The following is a 27,830-nucleotide window of genomic DNA, read 5'->3' as shown; positions in this document are numbered from 1 at the left end:
ACCAGGAGATCAAATACTTTTTTCCCTCAATGCAACCCTCAACACAAAATTCACAGAGCACATTACCCTCAACACAAAAATCACAGAGCACATAACTCCCAACAATTGGACACAATTGGATGCATTGACACAGACATCTGTTCACACTAGTCACAACACTCCAGAGAACTACTTTCCTGGCTCTGTCCAACCACCCTTCAGTTCTGGAAAGAAATAACACCCTTTCGGGTCACAGCATCCCTCTACCTTCTTGGAGATGTCTCATCAGCCGACCTACCTCCCAAACATCATCAGTCCTTTTTAATCGCCTTAGCAATCAGCAAAAAAACTATATTACTCAACTGGAAAAACAGAAACCAATTTTCTGTTTTTCAATGGCCACGTCATAAAGGAATAAATTACAGCATCCACCAAAGACAAGATTAAAATCATTCAACAAACTGCACCCCAGTACTCAACTCCCGATGAGCTGATCGCCATCTTAGTGTTTCCTCTAACTTGTTAGTACTATTTATTTGCTCATTATTATTATCATAAAACAATGGTATCTGTGTCTAATCAGGTTGACATAACCAATTATTGGGGGAAGTAATTAACCAATTACTTCCCTCAAAGACCAATGTCAAATTTGTTATGAAATGCTGTCTGCCTGTCCCTACCAGTACCTGTTGAATAATTGTCTTGTGTGTCATGTTTGCTTCCTATTGTTGTTTTGGACTCACATCAGGTGAATAGGTTAAGTGTGGTGGGTAGGCAGGTCTGTAGATGTGCTGGCAAGTAGGTGGGTATGTTGGAGGGATGGAGACAGTGCAGAGTACAAACAGAGGGTTGTTGTTTTTGATTGGGGTATTCGGAGCGGCTTCACTTTTATAAAAATGTATTCCCAAAACGTCCAATTAAAAAGAAAAATAACCCTTGAACTAATGTCAGGCTCTAAAGGAGATTCTTGAAGAACACGTTTTATGCTACAGGCAGAAAGTTAACACTGTTGATATCTAATGACGAAAGCAATCCAATGTCAAGATTGGCTACATCTGGGGGTAATTCAGGAGGGTGCCCCATGTTTACACATTGTTCAGACAATGCAATCTCCATAGACAAACCTTGTCAGTAGAATGGCCTTACTGAAAAGCTCAGTGACCTTCAACGTGGCACCGTTATAGGATGCCACCTTTCCAACAAGTCAGTTAGTCAAATTTCAGCCCTGCTAGAGCTGCCCCAGTCAACTGTAAGTGCTGTTATTGTGAAATGGAAATGTCTAGGGGCAGTTTTTCAGGATACGGGCTAAGCCCCTTCGTTCCAGTGAAGGGAAATGTCAACACTATAGCATACAATGACATTCTACACGATTCTGTTCTTCCAACTTTCTGGCAACAGTTTGGGGAAGGCCCTTTCCTGTTTCAGCATGACAATACCCCGTGCACAAAGCGAGGTCCATACAGAAATGGTTTGTCGAGAATGGTGTGGAAGAACTTGACTGGCCTGCACAGAGCCCTGACCTCAACCCCATTGAACACCTTTGTGATGAATTGGAACACCGACTGCTAGCCAGGTCTAATTGCCCAACATCAGTGCCTGACCTCACTAATGCTCGTGGCTGAATGGAAGCAAGTCCCCACAGCAATGTTCCAACATCTAGTGGAAAGCCTTCCCAGAAGAGTGGAGGCTGTTGTAGCAGCAAAGGGGAGGACCAACTCCATATTAATGTCCATGATTTTGTAATGAGATGTTCGACGAGGTGTCCACATGTTTTTGGTTATGTAGTATATTAAAACATTTCAAAAGTGTGATGAGATATATATAACTGTATGTATTATCAACAATCTAAAGGTTTATTTGATAATGTGAATATATGAACATGTGAAAGTGTAGATGCAAAACACAGTAACAAAAACCATGATTCATTTCCATTGAATACAATCCCCGCTATCATTATTCAACAAGCTCCTAATCTGTTCTGAAAGGTGTGCATTGTTTACATCCTGATAAGGTCACAGACTGGGTAAAAATGATAGCGTGTAAGCCATTGCATAACCCAGTTGAAACTAACACTGGAGACCTACTTTCCTCATCGTAGAGCTCATGCAACAACCAGCACCATGTGAGACCGAGGAAAATATGGCTCTGTTCTGGTTAAAATTTTGTAGACGGCAAAGTGATCATCGTTCTTGATAATAAAGCCATCTTCATAGTCAATAATTGTATATGTAAGGAGCAATTGGTTTGATAGTCCATTGTGAGTATCAGGGGAATATTTGTCAAACCTATGTGATGTTACTGTATGCATATCTGACTAATGACAGCACAGTGCATTTCATGTAGACGTTGAACTCATACAGAGGTGAAACACCCTAAAAATACACTAGTATAAATGTCATTAGAATGTTACTCCAGCATGCCACGGGTGCAGTGTCTTGGGGGGTCAGGCATAGGGCCAGGATGATATCAGTATAAATGTCATTAGAATGTTACTCCAGCATGCCAAGGGTGCAGTTTCTTGGGGGTCAGGCGTAGGGCCAGGATGATATCAGTATAAATGTCATTAGAATGTTACTCTTAGCATGCCAAGGGTGAAGTTTCTTGGGGGGGGGGGGGGGGGGGTCAGGCGTAGGGCCAGGATGATATCAGTATAAATGTCATTAGAATGTTACTCCAGCATTTCAAGGGTGCAGTTTCTTGGGGGTCAGGCTTAGGGCCAGGATGATATCAGTATTGCGATACTCGTTACTATCGTTGCAAGGAAACAAAACACAAAGCAGATTTTAACTTTAGGAAAATCTTTATTATTTATTTTCCAAGCTATACAATATAGAGCAGATTTTTAACCTGTTGAGACTCTAGGGGCAGTATTTTCATTTTTGGAAAAAAAACTTTCCCGTTTTAAACAGGATATTTTGTCAGGACAAGATGCTAGAATATGCATATAATTGACAGCTTTGGATAAAAAACACTAACGTTTCCAAAACTGTAAAGATATTGTCTGTGAGTATAACAGAACTGATGTTGCAGGCGAAAGCCTGAGAAAAATCCAATCCGGAAGTGCCCCAGGTTTTTATTTGTTTGTTTGTTTGTATGTATGTTTGTTTGTTTGTTTGTTTGTTTGTTTGTATGTATGTTTGTTTGTTTGTTTGTATGTATGTATGTTTGTTTGTATGTATGTATGTATGTATGTTTGTATGTATGTTTGTATGTATGTATGTATGTATGTATGTATGTATGTATGTATGTATGTATGTATGTATGTATGTATGTATGTATGTATGTATGTATGTATGTATATATATTTTTTACCCCCTTTTTCGTGGTATCCAATTGTTGTAGTAGCTACTATCTTGTCTCATTGCTACAACTCCCGTACGGGCTCGGGAGAGACGAAGGCTGAATGTCATGCGTCCTCCGATACACAACCCAACCAGGCGTACTGCTTCTTAACACAGCGCGCATCCAACCCGGAAGCCAGCCGCACCAATGTGTCGGAGGCTACACCGTGCACCTGGCAACCTTGGCTAGCGCGCACTGCGCCCGGGCCGCCACAGGAGTCGCTGGTGCGCGATGAGACAAGGAGATCCCTACCGACCAATCCCTCCCTAACCCGGACGACGCTAGGCCAATTGTGCGTCGCCCCACGGACCTCACGGTCGCGGCCGGTTACAACAGAGCCTGGGCGCGAACCCAGGGACTCTGATGGCACAGCTGGCGCATCAGAGTCCCTGGGTTCGCGCCCAGGCTCTGTTGTAACCGGCCGCGACCGGGAGGTCCGTGGGGCGACGCACAATTGGCCTAGCGTCGTCAGGGTTAGGGAGGGATTGGTCGGTAGGGATCTCCTCGTCTGCGCCACCCGGGAGGCCTGTGCCCCAGGTTTTGAATGCGCTGCGTGCCAATGAGTCCCCATTGAGCTGTGAATGTGCTATGAACCAGCTTATGCTTTCTACGTATTCCCCAAGGTGTCTCAAGCATTGGGACGTAGTTTTATGCATTTATGTTGAAGAATACCCGTAGGGGGCTACATTGCGCAAGTGGTCACATGATGCTCCCGGAGAGAAAATCTTGCGTAGAGTACAGAGGTAGCCATTATTCCAATCGCTTTTACTGAGAAACCAATTGTCCCGGTGGATATATTATCAAATAGATATTTGAAAAACACCTTGAGGATTGATTCTAAGCAACGCTTACCTGGGAGTCTCGTGAGTGAAAACATCCGAAGTTCAAAGGTAAACTATTTAATTTGATTGCTTTTCTGATTTTCGTGACAAGGTTGCCTGCTGCTAGCAAGGCATAATGCTATGCTAGGCTATCGTTAAACTTACACAAATGCTTGTCTAGCTTTGGCTGTAAAGCATATTTTGAAAATCTAAGATGACAGGGTGAATAACAAAAATTAAAAGAGCGCCCCCTATATCGAAGAAGTTAAAGGACCGAAGACTTTTGGTCTGCTTAACATTTATTTTTGCCATGGAAAAAATATTGCGATACTGGTATGTTCCTGGCCCTTGTCTGCACCCAACTGTTCTCTACAATATTTTACATTTTCAAAGTTTAAAACCTCTCTGGGATAGGCGGGACAGTCGCGTCCCACTTGGCCAATTGCCAAGGAAAATGCAGAGCGCCAAATTCAAATAAAATGCTAGAAAAATCTAACTTTCATTAAATCACACATGTAAGATACCAAATTAAAGCTACACTCGTTGTGAATCCAGCCAACATGTCAGATTTCCAAAAAGGCTTTTCGGCGAAAGCATAAGATGCTATTATCTGATGATAGCACAACAGTAAACAAAAAGAGAGTAGCATATTTCAACCCTGCAGGCACCACACAAAACGCAGAAATGAAATATAAATCACGCCTTGCCTTTGACGAGATTCTTTTGTTGGCACTCAAATATGTCCCATAAACATCACAAATGGATTCCGTCGATATATATACAAAATATCAATTTATTTGGCGCGTTTGATCCAGAAAAACACCGGTTCCAACTTGCGAAACGTCACTACAAAATATCTCAAAAGTTACCTGTAAACTTTGCCAAAACATTTCAAACTACTTTTGTAAAACATTAATAATCGATCAAATTGTAGACGGGACAATCTGTGTTCAATACAGGAAGACAACAAACTCACGCTACTTTTCTAGTCATGCGCCTTCTCAAAAAGTTCACTTCAAATGACACGCATTCAAAATGGCCGTACTTCATTACACAAAGGAATAACCTCAACCAATTTCTAAAGACTGGTGATATCCAGTGGAAGCAGTAGGAACTGCAAACAAGTCCCTTCGAAATCTAGTTTCCGAATGAAACCTCATTGAATAGACAGTGACCTCAAAAAAAAGAAATCTGAATGCTTTGTCCTAAGGGTTTTGCCTGCTACATAAGTTCTGTTATACTCACAGACATGATTCAAACAGTTTTAGAAACTTCAGAATGTTTTTTATCCAAATCTACTAATAATATGCATATCTTATATTCTGGGGATGAGCAGCAGGAAGTTGAATTTGGGCACGCTATTTATCCCCTATCCCTAAGAAGTTTTAAACATTTTCCGCAATACTCCGGTTTGATCAAATTATGTTACATAGCTTGCATTGCCTAAGTACAATGTGTTCTATAATGTTTTTAATGACAAACCACCTCCTACACTACATTCTCCAACATTAGGGTCGGTCTTTGGATTTCAAAGAAATACAAACCAATAACACATAAGAAACTTAAACAAAGCAGTCAACCTACCACTTGCTTTGGTAAACAGCTGAGGGATGGGGCTTGAGAAATACCACTCAAATTGAACCACTCAAATTCATAGACAAAGCTATGGATGCAAGGACTGACCATCATGTTTTGAAGCCACAGTATAGTGTTTGTTTGAATTTACTTTGTTTACAAACATTGGAGTAAAACAGGCTGAAAGTTTGGGTTCTGATGGGGTTCGACCATTTAAGCCAAAATTTACAAGCTTTATTCTTCAAGAATCAACGGCAATAACATTTATTTAACAGCCCAACAATTGATGAAGCAACTGCTTCAGAATTCAGGGAATCATTACTGGAAGCACATTTAGAGCCCTCTTCTATCATTACATTAGATTGTCTTGTCGACCACTGATATGCAAATAAAAAAGTGCATTGACAGCCGCACATCCAATCACACACTGGATGCTCCTTTCCTTACTAAAACCACGTGTTACCTGAGACCTCAAAGCTACAACCCAGATTAGCTTTCTCTCCCTAGCATACGCCACTGAAGTTAGTTTCCTTGACCACGTCCTTCGTGGCATTGCTGCCTGCTTTTAGCCTAACACTTTTGTGTAAAGAGTATTCCACATATCTTTAGCTTATCCAACTCTGATGGTCAGATAAAGAGTTCAGCCTTTTCCTTCCAGAAGGCAAAGATGAGCTTAATGTATCTGTTGATCTCCTCATTGCTGAACTTTTTCAGTTCATAGATCAGTTTGATTGAGTATTAATTGTGCTCTTCTCTGGGTGGAAATTCATGTACCGGTGTGACTATGGTAAATTGAACTGGAGCAATGTCCTGCATCACACCCTTCCCTACACTCTGTACTGTGGTCTCCGCTTTCACAGCCTGGACTACGGAGTCTTGCACAGCTTCATGAACAGTATCCTGCCCAATGTTCTACGCCAAATCCTGCACAGAAGTCTGAACTGTGTCTTTGGGAACACTCTCCTGTGCTACACTTTCAGCTTTCACAGGATCCTGCACAAGCCCATTTGTTGGACTCGAATAGGCCTGTGCCCGTCCGGGGTGAGAAGGGGATGTGAGGGGGTGCTGTGTGATTATTTAAGATACTCTTTGAGTAGGTAGGGTTTCAGATGTTATTGGAAGATGGGCAGGGACTCTGCTGTCTTAGCTTCAGGGGGAAGCTGGTTCCACCATTGGTGTGCCAAGACAGAGAAGAGCTTTGACTGGAAACCAATGGAGTGTGCGGAGGAGCAGGGTGACATGGGAGAAAGTGGCTAGGTTGAACACCAGGCATCCTGCAGCGTTCTAGATAAGTTGCAGGGTTTTGATGGCACAAGTGGGGAGCCCAGCCAACAGAGTGTTGCAGTAGAGATGACAAATGCCTGGATTTGGACCTGCGCCGCTTCCTGTGTGAGGTAGGGTTGTACTCTACAGATGTTGTAGAGCATAAACCTGCAGGAGTGACTCACTGCTTTGATGTTTGCAGAGAACAGGGTGTTGTCCAGGGTCACGCCAAGGTTCTTTGCACTCCGGGATATGGACACCGTGGTGTTGTCAACCGTGATGGAGAGGTCTTTGAGCGGGCAGGCCTTACCCTGGAGGAAGAGCAGTTCTGTCTTGTCGAGATTGAGCTTGAGGTGGTGGGCCGACATCCAAGTGGAGATATCTGCCAGGCACGTAGAGATGTGTGTCGCCACCTGGGTGTCAGAATGGGGGAAGGAGAAAAGTAGTTGAGTGTCATCAGCATTGCAATGATAGGTTAGACCATGTGAGGATATGACAGCGCCGAGTGACTTGGTGTATAGAGAGAAGAGGAGAGGGTCTAGAACCGAGCACCTGGGGACACGATTCGTAAGATACTTGCTGCAGACACAGATCCTCTCCATATCACCAGAAATCGTCTGGAGAAGGGAGGGGTACCACTGGACAGATACTATCAGTCCCAGCAACTGATGCCAACTGCAACGTGGAATCCAAACAAAGAAGTTAGCTAGCTACTAAGAAACTTCCCAATATACTTTCTAAACAACAAACCGAGCTCTCCCTCATGTCGCGTTCAACAGGAAGTGACTCTCAGTTCATAGATCAGTTTGACTTGAGTCCTCATTGGGCTCTTCTATGGGTAGACATTAATGTGACTATGGTGACTTGAATTGGATCAGGTAGAATGTCCTGCGTCACTCCCTAACCTACACTCTGTATTGATGTCTCTACTGTCACACCCTGCCCTATACTATGTATTGTTGTCTCTACTGTCACTCACTGCCCTATACTCTGTATTGTTGTCTCTACTGTCACTCACTGCCCTATACTCTGTATTGTCTCCTCTACTGTCACTCCCTGCCCTATACTCTGTATTGTTGTCTCTACTGTCACACCCTGTACTACACTCTGTATTGTTGTCTCTACTGTCACACCCTGTACTACACTCTGTATTGTTGTCTCTACTGTCACTCACTGCCCTATACTCTGTATTGTCTCCTCTACTGTCACTCCCTAACCTACACTCTGTATTGATGTCTCTACTGTCACACCCTGCCCTATACTATGTATTGTTGTCTCTACTGTCACTCACTGCCCTATACTCTGTATTGTTGTCTCTACTGTCACTCACTGCCCTATACTCTGTATTGTCTCCTCTACTGTCACAACCTGCCCTATACTCTGTATTGTTGTCTCTACTGTCACTCCCTGTACTACACTCAGTATTGTTGTCTCTACTGTCACACCCTGCCCTATACTCTGTATTGTTGTCTCTACTGTCACACCCTGTACTACACTATGTATTGTTGTCTCTACTGTCACACCCTGTACTACACTCTGTATTGTTGTCTCTACTGTCACTCCCTGCCCTACACTCTATTGTTGTCTCTACTGTCACACCCTGTACTACACTCTGTATTGTTGTCTCTACTGTCACACCCTGTACTAAACTCGGTTTTGTTGTCTCTACTGTCACACCCTGCCCTACACTATGTATTGTTGTCTCTACTGTCACACCCTGCCCTACACTATGTATTGTTGTCTCTACTGTCACACCCTGCCCTACACTATGTATTGTTGTCTCTACTGTCACTCCCTATACTACACTCTGTATTGTTGTCTCTACTGTCACTCCCTGCCCTATACTCTGTATTGTTGTCTCTACTGTCACACCCTGTACTACACTCTGTATTGTTGTCTCTACTCTCACACCCTGTACAACACTGTATTGTTGTCTCTACTCTCACACCCTGTACTACACTATGTATTGTCTCCTCTACTGTCACACCCTGCCCTACACTATGTATTGTTGTCTTTACTGTCACTCCCTGTACTACACTATGTATTGTTGTCTCTACTGTCACACCCTGTACTACACTCTGTATTGTTGTCTCTACTGTCACACCCTGCCCTACACTATGTATTGTTGTCTCTACTGTCACAACCTGTACTACCGAGTCTTGCACAGCTTTATGAACAGTATTTTTCTTAATGTCTTCGAAGCTGTCCACCCAGTCCCGCTTCCCTCACTCAATGTCCAGGACCTTGCGGTGGAACTGGCGTTTCAGCTCCCAGCTGTAGCTGTCCGATGCGGTCGAACATCTCGCAGCACAGCAGGTGTCGGAACTTGCGCTCGCTGCGTGACATGGTTATCTCTAGGAGCTGGAAGTAAACCAGCATAAAGAGGTCTAAGGTCTGGGTTTCGTAACTGACCGATGCTTTATTCGTGTGTGGAAGGAAGTGTTCTGACCAGTAGATCATCTGGGACTGGCTGAGCTGGCGGATCTGGCGTGTGGGCACCTGGCTCATGATTGTCCTCCAGTGGCCAATCAGCTTCACCACCACTTGCCTGGACTTCAGGAAGAGGAGTGTTTTGTCATCTTGTCTCTGCATGTCTCTGTCCCTCTCAGGGGTAAACCAGTTATCGTCATCCAGACCAACCCCTAGACTTCCCCCGTCTGTGTACTTTGGCCTGTAGGACTCAGAGGGTGTACTTTCTCCAGTGTTCCAGCAACAGGAAGACGATAAGCTCATTCTTCATCTCTATGCACTCCCGGACGTAGCTCATGTCTGTCTGCACCTCCAGGCTCCGGATCAGCTGCTCGTTGGTCAGTATAAGGTCTGTAGACAGAACCTGGTTGAACTGATCTGACTAAGGGATCACTTTGTAAGACTGGTATGTAAGAGGAGCATGAGATGGTGTGATTACAGTTTCCTCCACTAGAGAGGTAGAGATTCCTGGACTGGAGGAAAGACTTTGTTGTTAGGAGACTGGAGCACAGAATCCAGTCCTTCTGAATAGTCTCTGGGTGATAACTGGACTTAATCACCACAGGGAGGAACCTCTTGCGCATGTATACCCGGTTTGTTTTGTCGTAGGCAAACTAGGACAGTTTCTAAATCTCATAGTTGGCCTTCAGTTCTTTCACAGAGACATCACACTGCTTGATCTCCTTCTCCACCTCCTCCCTGGTGGAGAACGACTGGGATTTACCAATGACACCAGCGGACCCTCTGGCCCATCCTATTATTACTCACTTCCTACTGAACTTATCCGGGAGATATCAAAACCAAGAGGTCTATTGTCTTTCCTCCGAGAGTGGATAGGAGGATAACGCTGCTCAAGAGCATGGCTGAGATTTTGCTGCACCAGGCTGGTAGATCTTCCACCTGCTCGTGGACTTTGGGGTTAATGGAGAAGTACTCCTGGTTGAGGGCGGCAGACACAGAAAGGAGTGTTGAAGCTCTCGCTCCAGCTCTTCCAGCTCCTTCTCCCCCTCGGTCATCTTGTGCATGACCTGCAGGTTCTCAATTTGCTTCTCAATGCGGATGAGGTCGTCCTCCATCATCAGCTCTCCAAAAGGGCTCAGGATGGCATTGTGGACGTGAGAGTAGTGTGACTCCTGTCCACTGGCCGCAAACTAGAACAGAGGTCAAGGGACAGCAAAGAATAACATAAAAGAGGAGGGAAGGGGGAGGTTCCTTCAGCTTGCACTTCCTGGTGTACTGTACACACACAGCGCATGGTTTAACTTCATCACAAATGATTTACATGGATTTAGTGGTGCACTGCCTCAGTACACACTTCATAACTCCTAGATTAGCTGAGATTCAGGGCACAGCCTTCTCCTTTATGAAAGCAGGGTGGCAAAATCACCAGCACACAACTGCTGCCTGAACATGGCTATGTGGGTTTATGAGATACACTTTTTTGGAGGTCTGCTTATAAACTGCTAACAAATAATTATTTATCAATATTAGTAAATACACGTGTATGTAAAAATCAATTATGGCAAGAACAAAACAAAAATGTGTGCTGTTGGGGATAATCGAGGACTTGAGTTGGGAAACACTTTTAGAATGTACTCATTGATAAATGAGGAAATTGTTACATCAACATAACATGTATGGGTCCTTCATGGGCTTAATTAAGGCATCTGTCACTATCACTGTCACTATTATATTATAGTAGCCAATGTCTACCATCTTGGATGGAACAAGTACTGACTGTTAAGACTCTGAAATCTTATTTAACATTCCAGTCAAAACAAAGCAACACGTTTACATCAAATATAGATTATATAAACACATTGCAAATTTCTGATAGGACTACCTTAGTAATAGCACTTAAAGAAGGGCAATGGCAAAGAAGCTCTCAAACTGCTTAAGGGGCATTTTCCCTGTGGAATACATAGGCTTCAGGGTTTTAACCTGTCAATCATGTTTATTGTTCAAGACTCTGACGTAGAAGTCCGTCACTGGCCGAGGGCAGCATTTGGTTCTTTAACGCACACACACATTCATCACTCCTCCCTGCTCCATTATCAGGTAACAATAAGGTAACAATGTGGGTCGACACACAAGTTAACTTCTCTGTCTTAGTACATACATTTCACACTTGTCAATTTTCATTTTTAATATAAGCAATATGTATTTTACTTAGATGTTGTGGATGAGTGCGTTGTTTGTTTGTTCTGTTCCCCCCTCTCTCCATCTCTGCAGCTTCCGGGCATGCTGGATAAGGACCAGAGCAAAGGGAATTGGGCTGACTTTGTAGTGCCTGTCCCAAATGGCTCATTAATGTAAATGGGCATATTAAAAGACACTGTCAGTAGTGATGTAATTTTGTAAATGTTATGTGGGGATATTGTTTAAAAACAGGTGTTGCAATGTATATCCTTTAGTATGTTTAGTTAATGGAAAATGTCGGTTTGACTAGTTAATTGCTTAATTAATTAGGGTTAATTGTTCTGAGTGGAGAGGCTAGCCCTACAAAAGGAGCCTCTCTTTCAGTTCATAGAGAGGCCATTTTGGATTGAGATGTGAATGGGGCAGCATTGTTTTTAGCTGTCCCTTAAGGTATATGTTTGATGGCAGTACTGTTGTTTTTGTTACAGAATCACTTTGTAAATAAACACCCAGAAGCACAGAAGCCTATTTGCGGCTCCGCCATCTTTTTTATTTTGATAGAGGTTAAGTTTTCCAGTATAGCCTTCTGGCCTACTCTACGTGACAAAGACGCAAGTGTGTTACTTGTTTTATGATATAACTGCTGCCAATGTACAGCATCCTTTATGTTCAAGCTCCTACAGGTAATAGTTTCAGATAAGGGCACAGATACTAGTAGCTAGCAGCCAGGCAGATCAGAGTTCAACTTTACATACCAACCTAATGATCATCAAAAAAATACATCATTAATTCTAATCACAAAACATGGATATAAAAGTGCTTAAAAGTGAAAAATTAAAAGACTGCTCGCGTAAAAGTCCTCAAAACCAACCAATCTGACTACAACCCGTAGGCCGACTTCTTATGAGAGCCAGAAATAGATCAAATCAACAGTCAGATATTGCAACACCAATAAAACATGAAAAGCACTACAACTACAATGTTCTTACTCAAACCAAACCCAGGCATAATAAAAAAAATTCCATCAGGTATCAGGTTGCATTTCAATCCACTGCATCTGCCTATGTTGGCCTTTCATCATCTGCGGTGGAAGGTGGCCAAGCTACAGCGGTGTTTTTCAGACCATGAGACTTCCCAAAATGTGGTCCTCTCACAAAAACATCTAACTTCCGAATAGTTTACAAACTATTATGACCACTCAATGGAAAGGGGAGACTCTCACGAACACAATGATGTTTTACTCTGCGAACTCCATTAGTGCCATGGGACTCGTCTGAAGGTAACCCATACAACGAATGGAAGGATCGAGGTAGTTTTGTGCCAACAAAAATAAGAGGTTAAATACAGTGCCTTGCGAAAGTATTCGGCCCCCTTGAACTTTGCCACATTTCAGGCTTCAAACATAAAGATATAAAACTGTATTTTTTTGTGAAGAATCAACAACAAGTGGGACACAATCATGAAGTGGAATGACATTTATTGGATATTTCAAACTTTTTTAACAAATCAAAAACTGAAAAATTGGGCGTGCAAAATGATTCAGCCCCCTTAAGTTAATACTTTGTAGCGCCACCTTTTGCTGCGATTACAGCTGTAAGTCGCTTGAGGTATGTCTCTATCAGTTTTGCACATCGAGAGACTGACATTTTTTCCCATTCCTCCTTGCAAAACAGCTCGAGCTCAGTGAGGTTGGATGGAGAGCATTTGTGAACAGCAGTTTTCAGTTCTTTCCACAGATTCTCGATTGGATTCAGGTCTGGACTTTGACTTGGCCATTCTAACACCTGGATATGTTTATTTTTGAACCATTTCATTGTAGATTTTGCTTTATGTTTTGGATCATTGTCTTGTTGGAAGACAAATCTCTGTCCCAGTCTCAGGTCTTTTGCAGACTCCATCAGGTTTTCTTCCAGAATGGTCCTGTATTTGGCTCCATCCATCTTCCCATCAATTTTAACCATCTTCCCTGTCCCTGCTGAAGAAAAGCAGGCCCAAACCATGATGCTGCCACCACCATGTTTGACAGTGGGGATGGTGTGTTCTTTTACGCCAAATATAACGTTTTGCATTGTTGCCAAAAAGTTCAATTTTGGTTTCATCTGACCAGAGCACCTTCTTCCACATGTTTGGTGTGTCTCCCAGGTGGCTTGTGGCAAACTTTAAACAACACTTTTTATGGATATCTTTAAGAAATGTCTTTCTTCTTGCCACTCTTCCATAAAGGCCAGATTTGTGCAATATACGACTGATTGTTGTCCTATGGACAGAGTCTCCCACCTCAGCTGTAGATCTCTGCAGTTCATCCAGAGTGATCATGGGCCTCTTGGCTGCATCTCTGATCAGTCTTCTCCTTGTATGAGCTGAAAGTTTAGAGGGACGGCCAGGTCTTGGTAGATTTGCAGTGGTCTGATACTCCTTCCATTTCAATATTATCGCTTGCACAGTGCTCCTTGGGATGTTTAAAGCTTGGGAAATCTTTTTGTATCCAAATCCGGCTTTAAACTTCTTCACAACAGTATCTCGGACCTGCCTGGTGTGTTCCTTGTTCTTCATGATGCTCTCTGCGCTTTTAACGGACCTCTGAGACTATCACAGTGCAGGTGCATTTATACGGAGACTTGATTACACACAGGTGGATTGTATTTATCATCATTAGTCATTTAGGTCAACATTGGATCATTCAGAGATCCTCACTGAACTTCTGGAGAGAGTTTGCTGCACTGAAAGTAAAGGGGCTGAATAATTTTGCACGCCCAATTCTTCAGTTTTTTATTTGTTAAAAAAGTTTGAAATATCCAATAAATGTCGTTCCACTTCATGATTGTGTACCACTTGTTGTTGATTCTTCACAAAAAAATACAGTTTTATATCTTTATGTTTGAAGCCTGAAATGTGGCAAAAGGTCGCAAAGTTCAAGGGGGCCGAATACTTTCGCAAGGTATTTTTGTGTCCCAAAAAACTAAATTACTCCCTGAGCTTTCTTATTTCTCCTAGATTAGGACAGAAACTTAATTTGCCAATTTTGAATGTGTTATTGTGTTTATCAAATGGGGGGGATCCCTTTTAGGGTACTTAAATTCAAAATAAAATAGCTAAATAAAAAAAAGGTATGACCATCTTAAAACAATTCCATATGTTAGCTAAGTAAACCCGTTTAAAACACAAAACAAACCCACCAACCCACATTTCAGCCCCCTTGTTTTCCCCTCAGTGCCCGTTCTGTGACAGCAGCACAAAAAAAAGAGCTGAAATTGTAAATGTTTATCATCACACTCCTTTCTCTCACACCTTCTCCATTCACGCCTACCTTGCGCTTGTGTTCATCCTCCTCCTGCATCTTCACCTGGAGCTTGCGCACCATCACCTGCCTTTTCCATTCAGGGATGGCTCGGCCCTGCTCGTCGTGTGTGGGCACTAGGGCCTCCACGTCCGCCAGGCTACCCTTCCGGGTCTGTCCCATCAGGCTTGCTGTCCCGCTGACGTTCTTATTGAGGTGCTGCTCGCTGCTCTTGGAGGTGGAGAGGGTCCGGGGCGTGCTGGTGCCCACAGGGCTGGGGGCAGCGGATGGGGAGGTGGCGCTGGCGGCGGAGGGCGGAGACGTGGGCTTGGCTGACGACGGGCTGACCGTGTGGGTCTGGGGCGGTGACATGGGGCTCTCTCCCTTGGGGGGTGGCAGAAAGAGGGGAATAAAGTTCAAAAGCTTCATTGTTCATTAAGGTCAAACAGGAATGTTTTTGGCTTTAACTAAATAGGCTCAGTTGCAATATACATGAACTACACAGGATGTGCAACATTGAGGAATGACAGAAACCAAGACACACTATATATACAAAAGTATGTGGATTCAGCTATTTCAGCCACACCCGTTGTTGACAGATGTATAAAATCGAGCACACAGCCATACAATCGCCATAGACAAACATTGGCAGTAGAATGGCCTTTACTGAAGAGCTCAGTCGCTTTCAACGTGGCACCGCCATAGGAGGCCGTCCAACAAGTCAGTTTGTCAAATCAACGGTAAGTGCTGTAATGATGAAGTGGAAACCTCTAGGCGCAACGACGGCTCAGCTGTGAAGTGGTAGGCCCCACAATCTCACAGAACGGGACCGCCGAGTGCTGAAGCACGTAAAACTCGCCTTTCCTCGGTTGCAACACTCACTACCGAGTTTCAAACTGCCTGTGGAAGCAACGTCAGCACAATTAGTGTTTGTCGCAAGCTTTATGAAATGGGTGTCCATGGCCGAGCAGCCGCACACAAACCTAAGATCACCATGTGCAATGCCAAGTGTCGGCTGGAGTGGTGTAAAGATTGCTGCCATTGGACTATGGAGCAGTGGAAACGCCTGAATCATGCTTCACTATCTGGCTGCCAGGAGAACGCTACCTGCCCCAAATGTATAGTGTCAAATGTAAAGTTTGGTGGAGGAGGAATAATGATCTGTTTTTCATGGTTCGAGTGCGAGCCAGGTCTAATTGTCCAACATCAGTGCCCAACTAATGCTCGTGTCTGAATGGAAGCAAGTCCCTGCAGAAATTTAACTGGTGGAAAGCCTTCCCAGAGTGGAGGCTGTTATAGCAGCAAAGGATGGACCAACTCCTTATTAATGCCCATGATTTTGGAATGAGATGTTTTACGAGCAGGTGTCCATATACTTTTGCTTATGTACGTATGTATTTGAAACAAGACTGACTGCCTATAGAATAAAAGGAGAACCTAACAAGTTGCTTTGGTGTGTCACACGTTGCAAACAACAACCGCACAGATCACCACTCATATTGAATTGCTTACTCATTGGTTTCACTGAGTGGAAGCTTTGGGCTAATTCAGTGTAATGCAACCAAGTGTGGCGGTGAAGGCCATGCCAGCTCTGAGGGGGAGAACAATGGGTTGAGTCATCAAGTTAGCACTCCTCACTTCTTCTCCACGATGACAGAGTGAACAGTCAAAAGCATTAAAAACCACCATGGAGTGACATGTTTGTTTGTTGTTAAATGGTGCAAATGGCTGTGCAAAACCTTTGTACTTTTAAATGTTTTTCTTTGTTGGGCATAAAATACTGTAAAAACACCAGGAAATCAGCTCCAAGTGATTTTAATTTAAGAAAATCTGTTCCCGAGTATTCTTCCACATAATAAAGAGACCTGATCATATACCAGATGTAAGCTTGGTTTTATTTTAAAAAAAAAGTATATTCCAACATATCTGTTTGGGTTTCTTGTGGTGAATTTACAGTCTACAAATTATTTGTAATTGTGTTCCCAGATTGAGAACATAATTACATAATTATCTGCTCAAGAAGAAAAATCAGCCAACGGCTGAATCTAGTTGATGATCCCTGACATAGTGTATGTTGATCATGTGGAATGAAAGTCTCATGTTGCCGAGTGTGTCTCGTCACTTCAATGAGGTTTCACAGGTAAATGCACTGTTAGCACTCAATCTGGGATCCTTCTGATGCCTGAAAAACCCTTTGTTCCAGAATACAATCTTTTTATCAGAGGCCACGGACTGACATTACATACAGTGGGGCAAAAAAGTATTTAGTCAGCCACCAATTGTGCAAGTTCTCCCACTTAAAAATATGAGAGAGGCCTGCAATTTTCATCATAGGTATACTTCAACTATGACAGACAAAATGAGAAAAAGGAATCCAGAAAATCACATTGTAGGATTTTTTATAAATTTATTTGCAAATTATGGTGGAAAATAAGTATTTGGTCAATAACAAAAGTTTACCTCAATACTTTGTTATATACCCTTGGTTGGCAATGACAGAGGTCAAACGTTTTCTGTAAGTCTTCACAAGGTTTTCACACACTGTTGCTGGTATTTTGGCCCATTCCTCCATGCAGATCTCCTCTAGAGCAGTGATGTTTTGGGGCTGTTGCTGGGCAACACGGACTTTCAACTCCCTCCAAAGATTTTCTATGGGGTTGAGATCTGGAGACTGGCTAGGCCACTCCAGGACCTTGAAATGCTTCTTACGAAGCCCAGCTCTCTGCAGAACATTCACTAGGTCCCCCCGTGTGGTTCTGGGACTTTTGCTCACCGTTCTTGTGATGATTTTGACCCCACGGGGTGAGATTTTTTTATATTTTTTTATTTCACCTTTATTTAACCAGGTAGGCTAGTTGAGAACAAGTTATCATTTGCAACTGCAACCTGGCCAAGATAAAGCATAGCAGTGAGAACAGACAACAGAGTTACACATGGAGTAAACAATTAACAAGTCAATAACACAGTAGAAAAAAAGAGAGTCTATATACATTGTGTGCAAAAGGCATGAGGTAGGCAAATAACATTTTTGCAGATTAACACTGGAGTGATAAATGATCAGATGGTCATGTACAGGTAGAGATATTGGTGTGCAAAAGAGCAGAAAAGTAAATAAATAAAAACAGTATGGGGATGAGGTAGGTAAAATTGGGTGGGCTATTTACCGATAGACTATGTACAGCTGCAGCGATCGGTTAGCTGCTCAGATAGCAGATGTTTGAAGTTGGTGAAGGAGATAAAAGTCTCCAACTTCAGCGATTTTTGCAATTCGTACCAGTCACAGGCAGCAGAGAACTGGAACGAAAGGTGGCCAAATGAGGTGTTGGCTTTAGGGATGATCAGTGAGATACACCTGCTGGAGCGCGTGCTACGGGTGGGTGTTGCCATCGTGACCAGTGAACTGAGATAAGGCAGAGCTTTACCTAGCATGGACTTGTTTGGAGGTTAGATAGCACAGTGTCCAAGGACGGGCCGGAAGTATATAGAATGGTGTCGTCTGCGTAGAGGTGGATCAGGGAATCGCCCGCAGCAAGAGCAACATCATTGATATATACAGAGAAAAGAGTTGGCCCGAGAATTGAACCCTGTGGCACCCACATAGAGACTGCCAGAGGACCGGACAGCATGCCCACCGATTTGACACACTGAACTCTGTCTGCAAAGTAGTTGGTGAACCAGGCAAGGCAGTCATCAGAAAAACCGAGGCTACTGAGTCTGTCAATCACCATATTCTTATCGGCAGAGTCGAAAGCCTTGGCAAGGTCGATGAAGACGGCTGCACAGTACTGTCTTTTATCGATGGCCGTTATGATATCGTTTAGTACCTTGAGCGTGGCTGAGGTGCACCCGTGACCGGCTCGGAAACCAGATTGCACAGCGGAGAAGGTACGGTGTGATTCGAGATGGTCAGTGACCTGTTTGTTGACTTGGCTTTCGAAGACCTTAGATAGGCAGGGCAGGATGGATATAGGTCTGTAACAGTTTGGGTCCAGGGTGTCTCCCCCTTTGAAGAGGGGGATGACTGCGGCAGCTTTCCAATCCTTGGGGATCTCAGATGATATGAAAGAGAGGTTGAACAGGCTGGTAATAGGGGTTGCGACAATGGCGGCGGATAGTTTCAGAAATAGAGGGTCCAGATTGTCAAGCCCAGCTGATTTGTACGGGTCCAGGTTTTGCAGCTCTTTCAGAACATCTGCTATCTGGATTTGGGTAAAGGAGAACCTAGAGAGGCTTGGGCGAGTAGCTGGCCGGGGGGGCGGAGCTGTTGGCCGAGGTTGGAGTAGCCAGGCGGAAGGCATGGCCAGCCGTTGAGAAATGCTTGTTGAAGTTTTCGATAATCATGGATTTATCGGTGGTGACCGTGTTACCTAGCCTCAGTGCAGTGGGCAGCTGGGAGGTGGTGCTCTTGTTCTCCATGGACTTCAGTGTCCCAGAACTTTTTGGAGTTGGAGCTACAGGATGCAAATTTCTGCCTGAAGAAGCTGGCCTTGGCTTTCCTGACTGACTGCGTGTATTGGTTCCTGACTTCCCTGAACAGTTGCATATCGCGGGGACTATTTTATGCTATTGCAGTCCGCCACAGGTTGTTTTTGTGCTGGTCGAGGGCAGTCAGGTCTGGAGTGAACCAAGGGCTATATCTGGTCTTAGTTCTGCATTTTTTGAACGGAGCATGCTTATCTAAAATGGTGAGGAAGTTACTTTTAAAGAATGATCAGGCATCCTCAACTGACGGGATGAGGTCAATGTCCTTCCAGGATACCCGGGCCAGGTCGATTAGAAAGGCCTGCTCACAGAAGTGTTTTAGGGAGCGTTTGACAGTGATGAGGGGTGGTCGTTTGACTGCGGCTCCGTGGCGGATACAGGCAATGAGGCAGTGATCGCTGAGATCCTGGTTGAAGACGGCGGTGTATTTGGAGGGCCAGTTGGTCAGGATGACGTCTATGAGGGTGCCCTTGTTTACAGATTTAGGGTTGTACCTGGTGGGTTCCTTGATGATTTGTGTGAGATTGAGGGCATCTAGCTTAGATTGTAGGACTGCCGGGGTGTTAAGCATATCCCAGTTTAGGTCACCTAACAGAACAAACTCTGAAGCTAGATGGGGGGCGTGTAGCCCCAGATCGAGGGATGTCTTCCATTTCTTAATAATTGCTCCCACAGTTGATTTCTTCAAACCAAGCTGCTTACCTATTGCAGATTCACTCTTTCCAGCCTGGTGCAGGTCTACAATTTTGTTTCTGGTGTCCTTTGACAGCTCTTTGGTCTTGGCCATAGTGGGGTTTTGAGTGTGACTGTTTGAGGTTGTGGACAGGTGTCTTTTATACTGATAACAAGTTCAAACAGGTGCCATTAATACAGGTAACGAGTGGAGGACAGAGGAGCCTCTTAAAGAAGTTACAGGTCTGTGAGAGCCAAAAATCTTGCCTGTTTGTAGGTGACCAAATACTTATTTTCCACCATAATTTGCAAATAAATACATTTAAAATCCTACAATGTGATTTTCTGGATGTTTTTTCCTCATTTTGTCTGTCATAGTTGAAGTGTACCTATGATGAAAATTACAGGCCTCTCTCATCTTATTAAGTGGGAGAACTTGCACAATTGGTGGCTGACTAAATACTTTTTTGCCCCACTGTAATAGCAATATAAAACTCATCGCCACAGAAGCAATGAACGATATCATAGGCGTATTGTTTCTCATTGAAACCCAGAAGGGGATACAAATACTTGCCAACACAGCAGCCTTTACAATTTCAGATGAGGAACCTTTGTGCCACTAACCTCTAGTCTTAGTTGTGGCTTGCAAAAGTATTCACCCCCTTCACATTTTTCCTATTTTGTTGCCTTACAACCTGGAATTAAAATATGTTTTGGTGGGTTTGCATACTTTTATTTACACAACATGCCTACCACTTTAAAGATGCAAAATATTTTATATTGTGAAACAAGCAAGAAATACGACCATCAAAAAAAACACACCGTAAAGTCAATACTTTGTAGAGGTACCTTTTGCAGCCATTACAGCTACAAGTCTCTTGGGGTATGTCTCTATAACCCTGGCACATCTAGCCACTGGAATTTTGCCCATTCTTCAAGGCAAAACTGCTCCAGCTCCTTCAAGTTGGATGGGCTCTGCTTGTGTACAGCAATCTTTAAGTCATACCACAGATTCTCAATTGGATTGAGGTCTGGGCTCTCACTAGCCCATCCCAAGACATTTAAATGTTCCCCTTAAACCACTTGAGTGTTACTTTAGCAGTATGTTTAGGGTTATTGTCCTGCTGGAAGGTGAACCTCCCATCCCAGTCTCAAATCTCTGGAAGTCTGAAACAGGTTTCCCCTAAAGAATTTCCCTGTATTTAGCGCCATCCATCATTCCTTAAATTCTGACCAGTTTCCTAGTTCCTGGCGATGAAAAACATCCCCACAGCATGATGCTGCCACCACCATGCTTCACTGTGGGGACGATGTTCTCGGGTTGATGAGGGGGGTTGGGTTTGTGCCAGATATTGCGTTTTCCTTGATGGCCAAAAAGCTCAATTTTAGTTTCATCTGACCAGAGTACCTTCTTCCCTATGTTTGGGGAGTCTCCCACATGACTTTTGGCGAACACCAAACGTGTTTGCTTATTTTTGTCTTTAACTTCATTGGGATAGGGGCAGCATTTTCACTTTTGGATGAAAAGCGTGCCCAGAGTAAACAGCCTGCTACTCAGTCTCAGATGCTAATATATGCATATTATTAGTAGTATTGGATAGAAAACACTGAAGTTTCTAAAACTGTTTGAATGATGTCTGTGAGTATAACAGAACTCATATGCCAGGCAAAACCCTGAGAAAAAAATCCAACCAGGAAGTGGGAAATCTGAGGTTTGTTGTTTTTCAGACCAGCCCATATTGAAGATACTGGGATATTGGTCATCTTGCACTTCCTACGGCTTCTACTAGATGTCAACAGTCTTTAGAACGTTGTTTCAGGCTTCTACTGTGAAGGGGGGCTGAATTAGAGGGGAATGAGTCAGAGGTCTGGTAGAGAGCCACGGGCTCGTGACGCGCGGTCATGTGAGAATTAGCTTGCGTTCCATTGCTTTACAACAGACAAAGGAATTCTCTGGTTTGGAAAGATTTATGTTAAACATCCTAAAGATTGATTCTATACTTTGTTTGATATGTTTCTACGACCAGTAATATAACTTTTTGGACTTTTCGTCCGACCCGCTGGTCTTGCACGCGCGTTTGGATTTGTTTACCAAACGCCCTAAAAAAAGGAGGTATATGGACATAAATGATAATGAACTTTATCGAACAAATCAAACATTTTGTGGAACTGGGAATCCTGGGAGTGCATTCTGAAGAAGATCAAAGGTAAGTTAATATTTATAATGCTATTTCTGACTAATGTTGACTATACAACAAGGCGGATATTTCTTTGGCTGGTTTGGGCTCTGAGCGCCATACTCAGATTATTGCATGGTATGCTTTTTCCGTAAAGTAAAAAAAAAAATCTGACACAGCGGGCTGCATTAAGGAGAAGTTTATCTAAAGTTCCATGTATTATAGTTGTATCTATTATCAATGTTAAGTATTTCTGTGAAAATCACCAGATGTTTTGGAGCTACTGAACATAACACGCCAATGTCAATATACGCCGATATAAATATGCACTTTATCGAACAAAACATACATGTATTGTATAACATGAAGTCCTATGAGTGTCATCTGATGAAGATCAAAGGTTAGTGATTAATTTGATCTATATTTCTGTTTTTTTGTGACTCCTCTCTTTGGCTGGAAAAATGGCTGTGTTTTCTGTGACTTGGTGGTGACCTAACAATCGTTTGTGGAGCTTTCGCTGTAAGGCCTTTTTGAAATCAGACACTTTGGCTGGATTAACGAGAATTTTATCTTTAAAATGGTGCCTAATACTTCTATGGACAGTGTGGAGCTTTTCAGCTTTCAGTTTTGGTGGGTGGCCCTCAGTTGACAGTTTTGTTGTGGTGCCATATTCTTTCCATTTCTTAATAATGGATTTAAAAATGGTGCTCAGTGGGCTGTTCAAAGTTTTGGATATTTTTTTATAACCCAACTCTAATCTGTACTTCTCCACAACTTTGTCCCTGATCTGTTTGGAGAGCTCCTTGGTCTTCATGGTGCCACTTGCTTAGTGGTGTTGCAGACTCTGGGATCTTTCAGAACAGGTGTATATATACACTGAGATCATGTGACAGATCATGTGACACTTATAGTCCACCTGTGTGCAATCTAACTAATTATGTGACATCAGAAAGTAATTGGTTGCACCAGATCTTATTTAGGGGCTTCATAGCAAAGGGGGTGAATACATCTGCACTCACCACTTTACCATTATATATATTTTTTGAATTTATTGAAATAAGTAATTTTTTTCATTTCACTTACCCAAAATAGTTCAAATTGGTGATGTCCATTACATGAAATCCAAATAAAAATCCATTCAAATTACAGGTTGTAATGCAACAAAATAGTAAAGACGCCAAGGGGGATAAATACTTTTGATGACACTGTAGAAATGTCTACAAAGGTAGTCTCTCCTAAAACTCAGGTCTGACTACTTCTACTACTGTCTATGAGGTGAAATGTCACAGATATTAATATTTCTGTCCTCTGCCATGGATTCCCACAGTCAGTAGTAAGAGGAGAACTATTGGGCAATGTCAAAGGGGGTGTGTACCACTGTTCTACATCTGCTAACTCCTGCTTTGGCAAGTAGATACAGTAGCATGGCACAGTTTGTTTGAAAATGTCTTATGGTCAACAGACCAAATAATAGAATGTTGTTGTAATGCCTCTTTAACCTCTTTGATCTCTAGGGGCGCCATTTCATTGTTGGATAAAAAACGTTCCCGTTTTAAGCGCGATATTTTGTCACGAAAAGATGCTCGACTATGCATATTCTTGACAGTTTTTGAAAGAAAACACTCTGAAGTTTCAGAATCTGCAAAGATATTGTCTGTAAGTGCCCCAGAACTCATTCTACAGGCGAAACCAAGATGATGCGTCAACCAGGAAATGAGCAGAATTTCTGAAGCTCTGTTTTCCATTGTCTCCTTATATGGCTGTGATTGCGCAAGGAATGAGCCTACACTTTCTGTCGTTCCCCCAACGTGTTAGCAGCATTGTGACGTATTTGTAGGCATATCATTGGAAGATTGACCATAAGAGACTACATTTTCCAAGTGTCCGCCTGGTGTCCCTGCGTCGAAATTGGAGCGTAAAGCCAGGTGCAATTATTTTTCCATTTGAGAGCAAGGAGAAACCAGGCTTCCACGAAGGATATATCATTGAAGAGATATGTGGAAAAACACCTTGAGGATTGATTCTAAACCACGTTTGCCATGTTTCAGTCGATATTATGGAGTTAATTTGGAAAAAAGTTCGCGTTTTGAGGGCTGAATTTTCGTTTTTTTTTTTTTTTTTTGGTAGCCAAATGTGATGTACAAAACGGAGCTATTTCTAATACACAAAGAATCTTTTTGGAAAAACTGAGCATCTGCTATCTAACTGAGAGTCTCCTCATTGAAAACATCAGAAGTTCTTCAAAGGCAAGTTATTTTATTTGAAGGCTTTACTTGTTTTTGTGATAGTTGCCTGCTAAATGCTAACGCTAATGCTAACGCTAAATGCTACGCTAGCTAGCTACTGTTACACAAATGATTGTTTTCCTATGGTTGAAAAGCATATTTTGAAAATCTGAGATGACAGTGTTGTTAACAAAAGGCTAAGCTTGAGAGATAGCATATTTATTTCATTTCATTTGCGATTTTCATGAATAGTTAACGTTGCGTTATGGTAATGAGCTTAGGTCTATAAATAGAATCCCGGATCCGGGTTTGGTCGTCGCAACAGGTTAAGAAGGACCGGTGATCCCATATGACCTCCAACACATATTAGTGAATGAGTCAAACTGCTTTGCTAATACTCAGCAACATATATCAAAAAAACGTCTCTATATCACCAACCAAAACAGGACTTTGCATCTACACTCTTAGAAAAAAAGGGTACTATCTACAACCTAAAAGGGTTCTTCGGATGTCCCCATAGGCAAACCCTTTGAAGAACCCTTTTTGGTTTCAGGTAGAGTCCTTTTTACATGGAACCAGGGTCCTATCTGGAACCAGAAAGGGTTCTACTATGGTGACAGGAGAATAACCCTTTTTTCAAAGTGTGTATGACTGATGGCTGGAGCCGTTGGTTGGAGCCTGCTGCAGCTTAGAACAGCACCAGTTTTCCTTGAATATGTACTTCAGTGGAAGTTATGATTCGCACCTAAGTCAAATTTTCACTTTGTCTCCTATTGACACCAAAGCATGACTAAGTGAAAATTCTACTTAAATTGGAGTTAGGATTTGACCCATTCAATATGATTGCATATTCTGTGGTGTGTGGATAAAAGTGTCTGCTACAATGACCATATCTATTTATCTATCTAGTGTTGGTGTTGTCATGACTGCCCTTGGGGGAGGATCATAGGTGCCCCCCCCTATCACTCTCTCTCCACAGTTATATGACTTAACGACAGGTCGTAAATTCCTTGAAGAGACCCTCTCCCCCTTTGGACATGCAGTATGGGGAGAGAGGATTTCACAGTGGAACAGAGAAGCCATCAAAACGTCTATTTTTGAGAATGTGGAACCGGTCGGTGGGGAAGCAAAGAATGACCATGTTCAATTTGTTTCATTTGGTGACCTCATGAACGACAAGAGACCCACATTACTGTATCTTTGTTTGTATACACTTCCTAATTATTGGGTTTGTATCAATGTTGTATGAAATACATGATTAAGTATAAGAATACTTTTGGAAAGATGATAATGTGATCTTAGTCTTCTAAATGAGAATGGTTTTTCATAGTAACGTATGATCAGTCAGTGGCCACGCCCCTATAAGCACAGACATTGTACCCAAACGTCATGGAACGCCCCTTTCCACAGAGTTAATAAAAGGACTTGTGACAAAAATGTACATTTAGTCAAGAGAACGCAGGGACGGGGTCCCCACGTTGAAATGGCTACTACTCTATTGACCAAGCAGACTAAGGCATGAGCCGGATGTTGCAAAATGGTTTAAACTACAACTCTACCTAAGGACAAGACCAAAGAACATAGGGATCATCCCCATGCTGAAATCTACAAACTAAAGAACAATTATTCAGTCTGCAGCTGTTTAATTACAGTGCCTTGCGAAAGTATTCGGCCCCCTTGAACTTTGCGACTTTTTGCCACATTTCAGGCTTCAAACATAAAGATATAAAACTGTATTTTTTTTGTGAAGAATCAACAACAAGTGGGACACAATCATGAAGTGGAACGACATTTATTGGATATTTCAAAAAAATTTAACAAATCAAAAACTGAAAAATTGGGCGTGCAAAATTATTCAGCCCCTTTACTTTCAGTGCAGCAAACTCTCTCCAGAAGTTCAGTGAGGATCTCTGAATGATCCAATGTTGACCTAAATGACTAATGATGATAAATACAATCCACCTGTGTGTAATCAAGTCTCCGTATAAATGCACCTGCACTGTGATAGTCTGAGGTCCGTTAAAAGCGCAGAGAGCATCATGAAGAACAAGGAACACACCAGGCAGGTCCGAGATACTGTTGTGAAGAAGTTTAAAGCCGGATTTGGATACAAAAAGATTTCCCAAGCTTTAAACATCCCAAGGAGCACTGTGCAAGCGATAATATTGAAATGGAAGGAGTATCAGACCACTGCAAATCTACCAAGACCTGGCCGTCCCTCTAAACTTTCAGCTCATACAAGGAGAAGACTGATCAGAGATGCAGCCAAGAGGCCCATGATCACTCTGGATGAACTGCAGAGATCTACAGCTGAGGTGGGAGACTCTGTCCATAGGACAACAATCAGTCGTATATTGCACAAATCTGGCCTTTATGGAAGAGTGGCAAGAAGAAATACATTTCTTAAAGATATCCATAAAAAGTGTCGTTTAAAGTTTGCCACAAGCCATCTGGGAGACACACCAAACATGTGGAAGAAGGTGCTCTGGTCAGATGAAACCAAAATTGAACTTTTTGGCAACAATGCAAAACGTTATGTTTGGCGTAAAAGCAACACAGCTCATTACCCTGAACACACCATACCCACTGTCAAACATGGTGGTGGAAGCATCATGGTTTGGGCCTGCTTTTCTTCAGCATGGACAGGGAAGATGGTTCAAATTGATGGGAAGATGGATGGAGCCAAATACAGGACCATTCTGGAAGAAAACCTGATGGAGTCTGCAAAAGACCTGAGACTGGGACGGAGATTTGTCTTCCAACAAGACAATGATCCAAAACATAAAGCAAAATCTACAATGGAATGGTTCAAAAATAAACATATCCAGGTGTTAGAATGGCCAAGTCAAAGTCCAGACCTGAATCCAATCGAGAATCTGTGGAAAGAACTGAAAACTGCTGTTCACAAATGCTCTCCATCCAACCTCACTGAGCTCGAGCTGTTTTGCAAGGAGGAATGGGAAAAAATGTCAGTCTCTCGATGTGCAAAACTGATAGACATACCCCAAGCGACTTACAGCTGTAATCGCAACAAAAGGTGGCGCTACAAAGTATTAACTTAAGGGGGCTGAATAATTTTGCACGCCCAATTTTTCAGTTTTTGATTTGTTAAAAAAGTTTGAAATATCCAATAAATGTCGTTCCACTTCATGATTGTGTCCCACTTGTTGTTGATTCTTCACAAAAAAATACAGTTTTATATCTTTATGTTTGAAGCCTGAAATGTGGCAAAAGGTCGCAAAGTTCAAGGGGGCCGAATACTTTCACAAGGCACTGTACTTTAGACTGGTAAACACAACCGATCGAACGACCGAATGGTACGCCTGACGTATCCATTATAACAAGCTACAACTACAAAAGACTGATCTCTGATGGACAAACCAGAGAAACCAGACAAACCTCTCTAGCA

The 27,830-nt window shown here is 42.7% G+C and overlaps 1 protein-coding gene across 1 annotated transcript in view; it reads right to left on the bottom strand.

The window, feature by feature from the left end:
• LOC139368348 (espin-like) overlaps positions 1–27,830 on the bottom strand; it is a 130,660-nt gene that overhangs the window by 21,918 nt on the left and 80,912 nt on the right. Inside the window, exon 12 of the mRNA XM_071107112.1 lies at positions 14,896–15,249. Coding sequence (XP_070963213.1) covers positions 14,896–15,249 — 354 coding nt within the window. The remainder of the gene's footprint in view (positions 1–14,895; positions 15,250–27,830) is intronic.

Source organism: Oncorhynchus clarkii, chromosome 16, assembly GCF_045791955.1.
Source record: "Oncorhynchus clarkii lewisi isolate Uvic-CL-2024 chromosome 16, UVic_Ocla_1.0, whole genome shotgun sequence".
NCBI lineage: Eukaryota > Metazoa > Chordata > Actinopteri > Salmoniformes > Salmonidae > Oncorhynchus > Oncorhynchus clarkii.
Note: the sequence above shows the minus strand (reverse complement) of the source record. Positions and strands in the feature narration are given on the sequence as shown.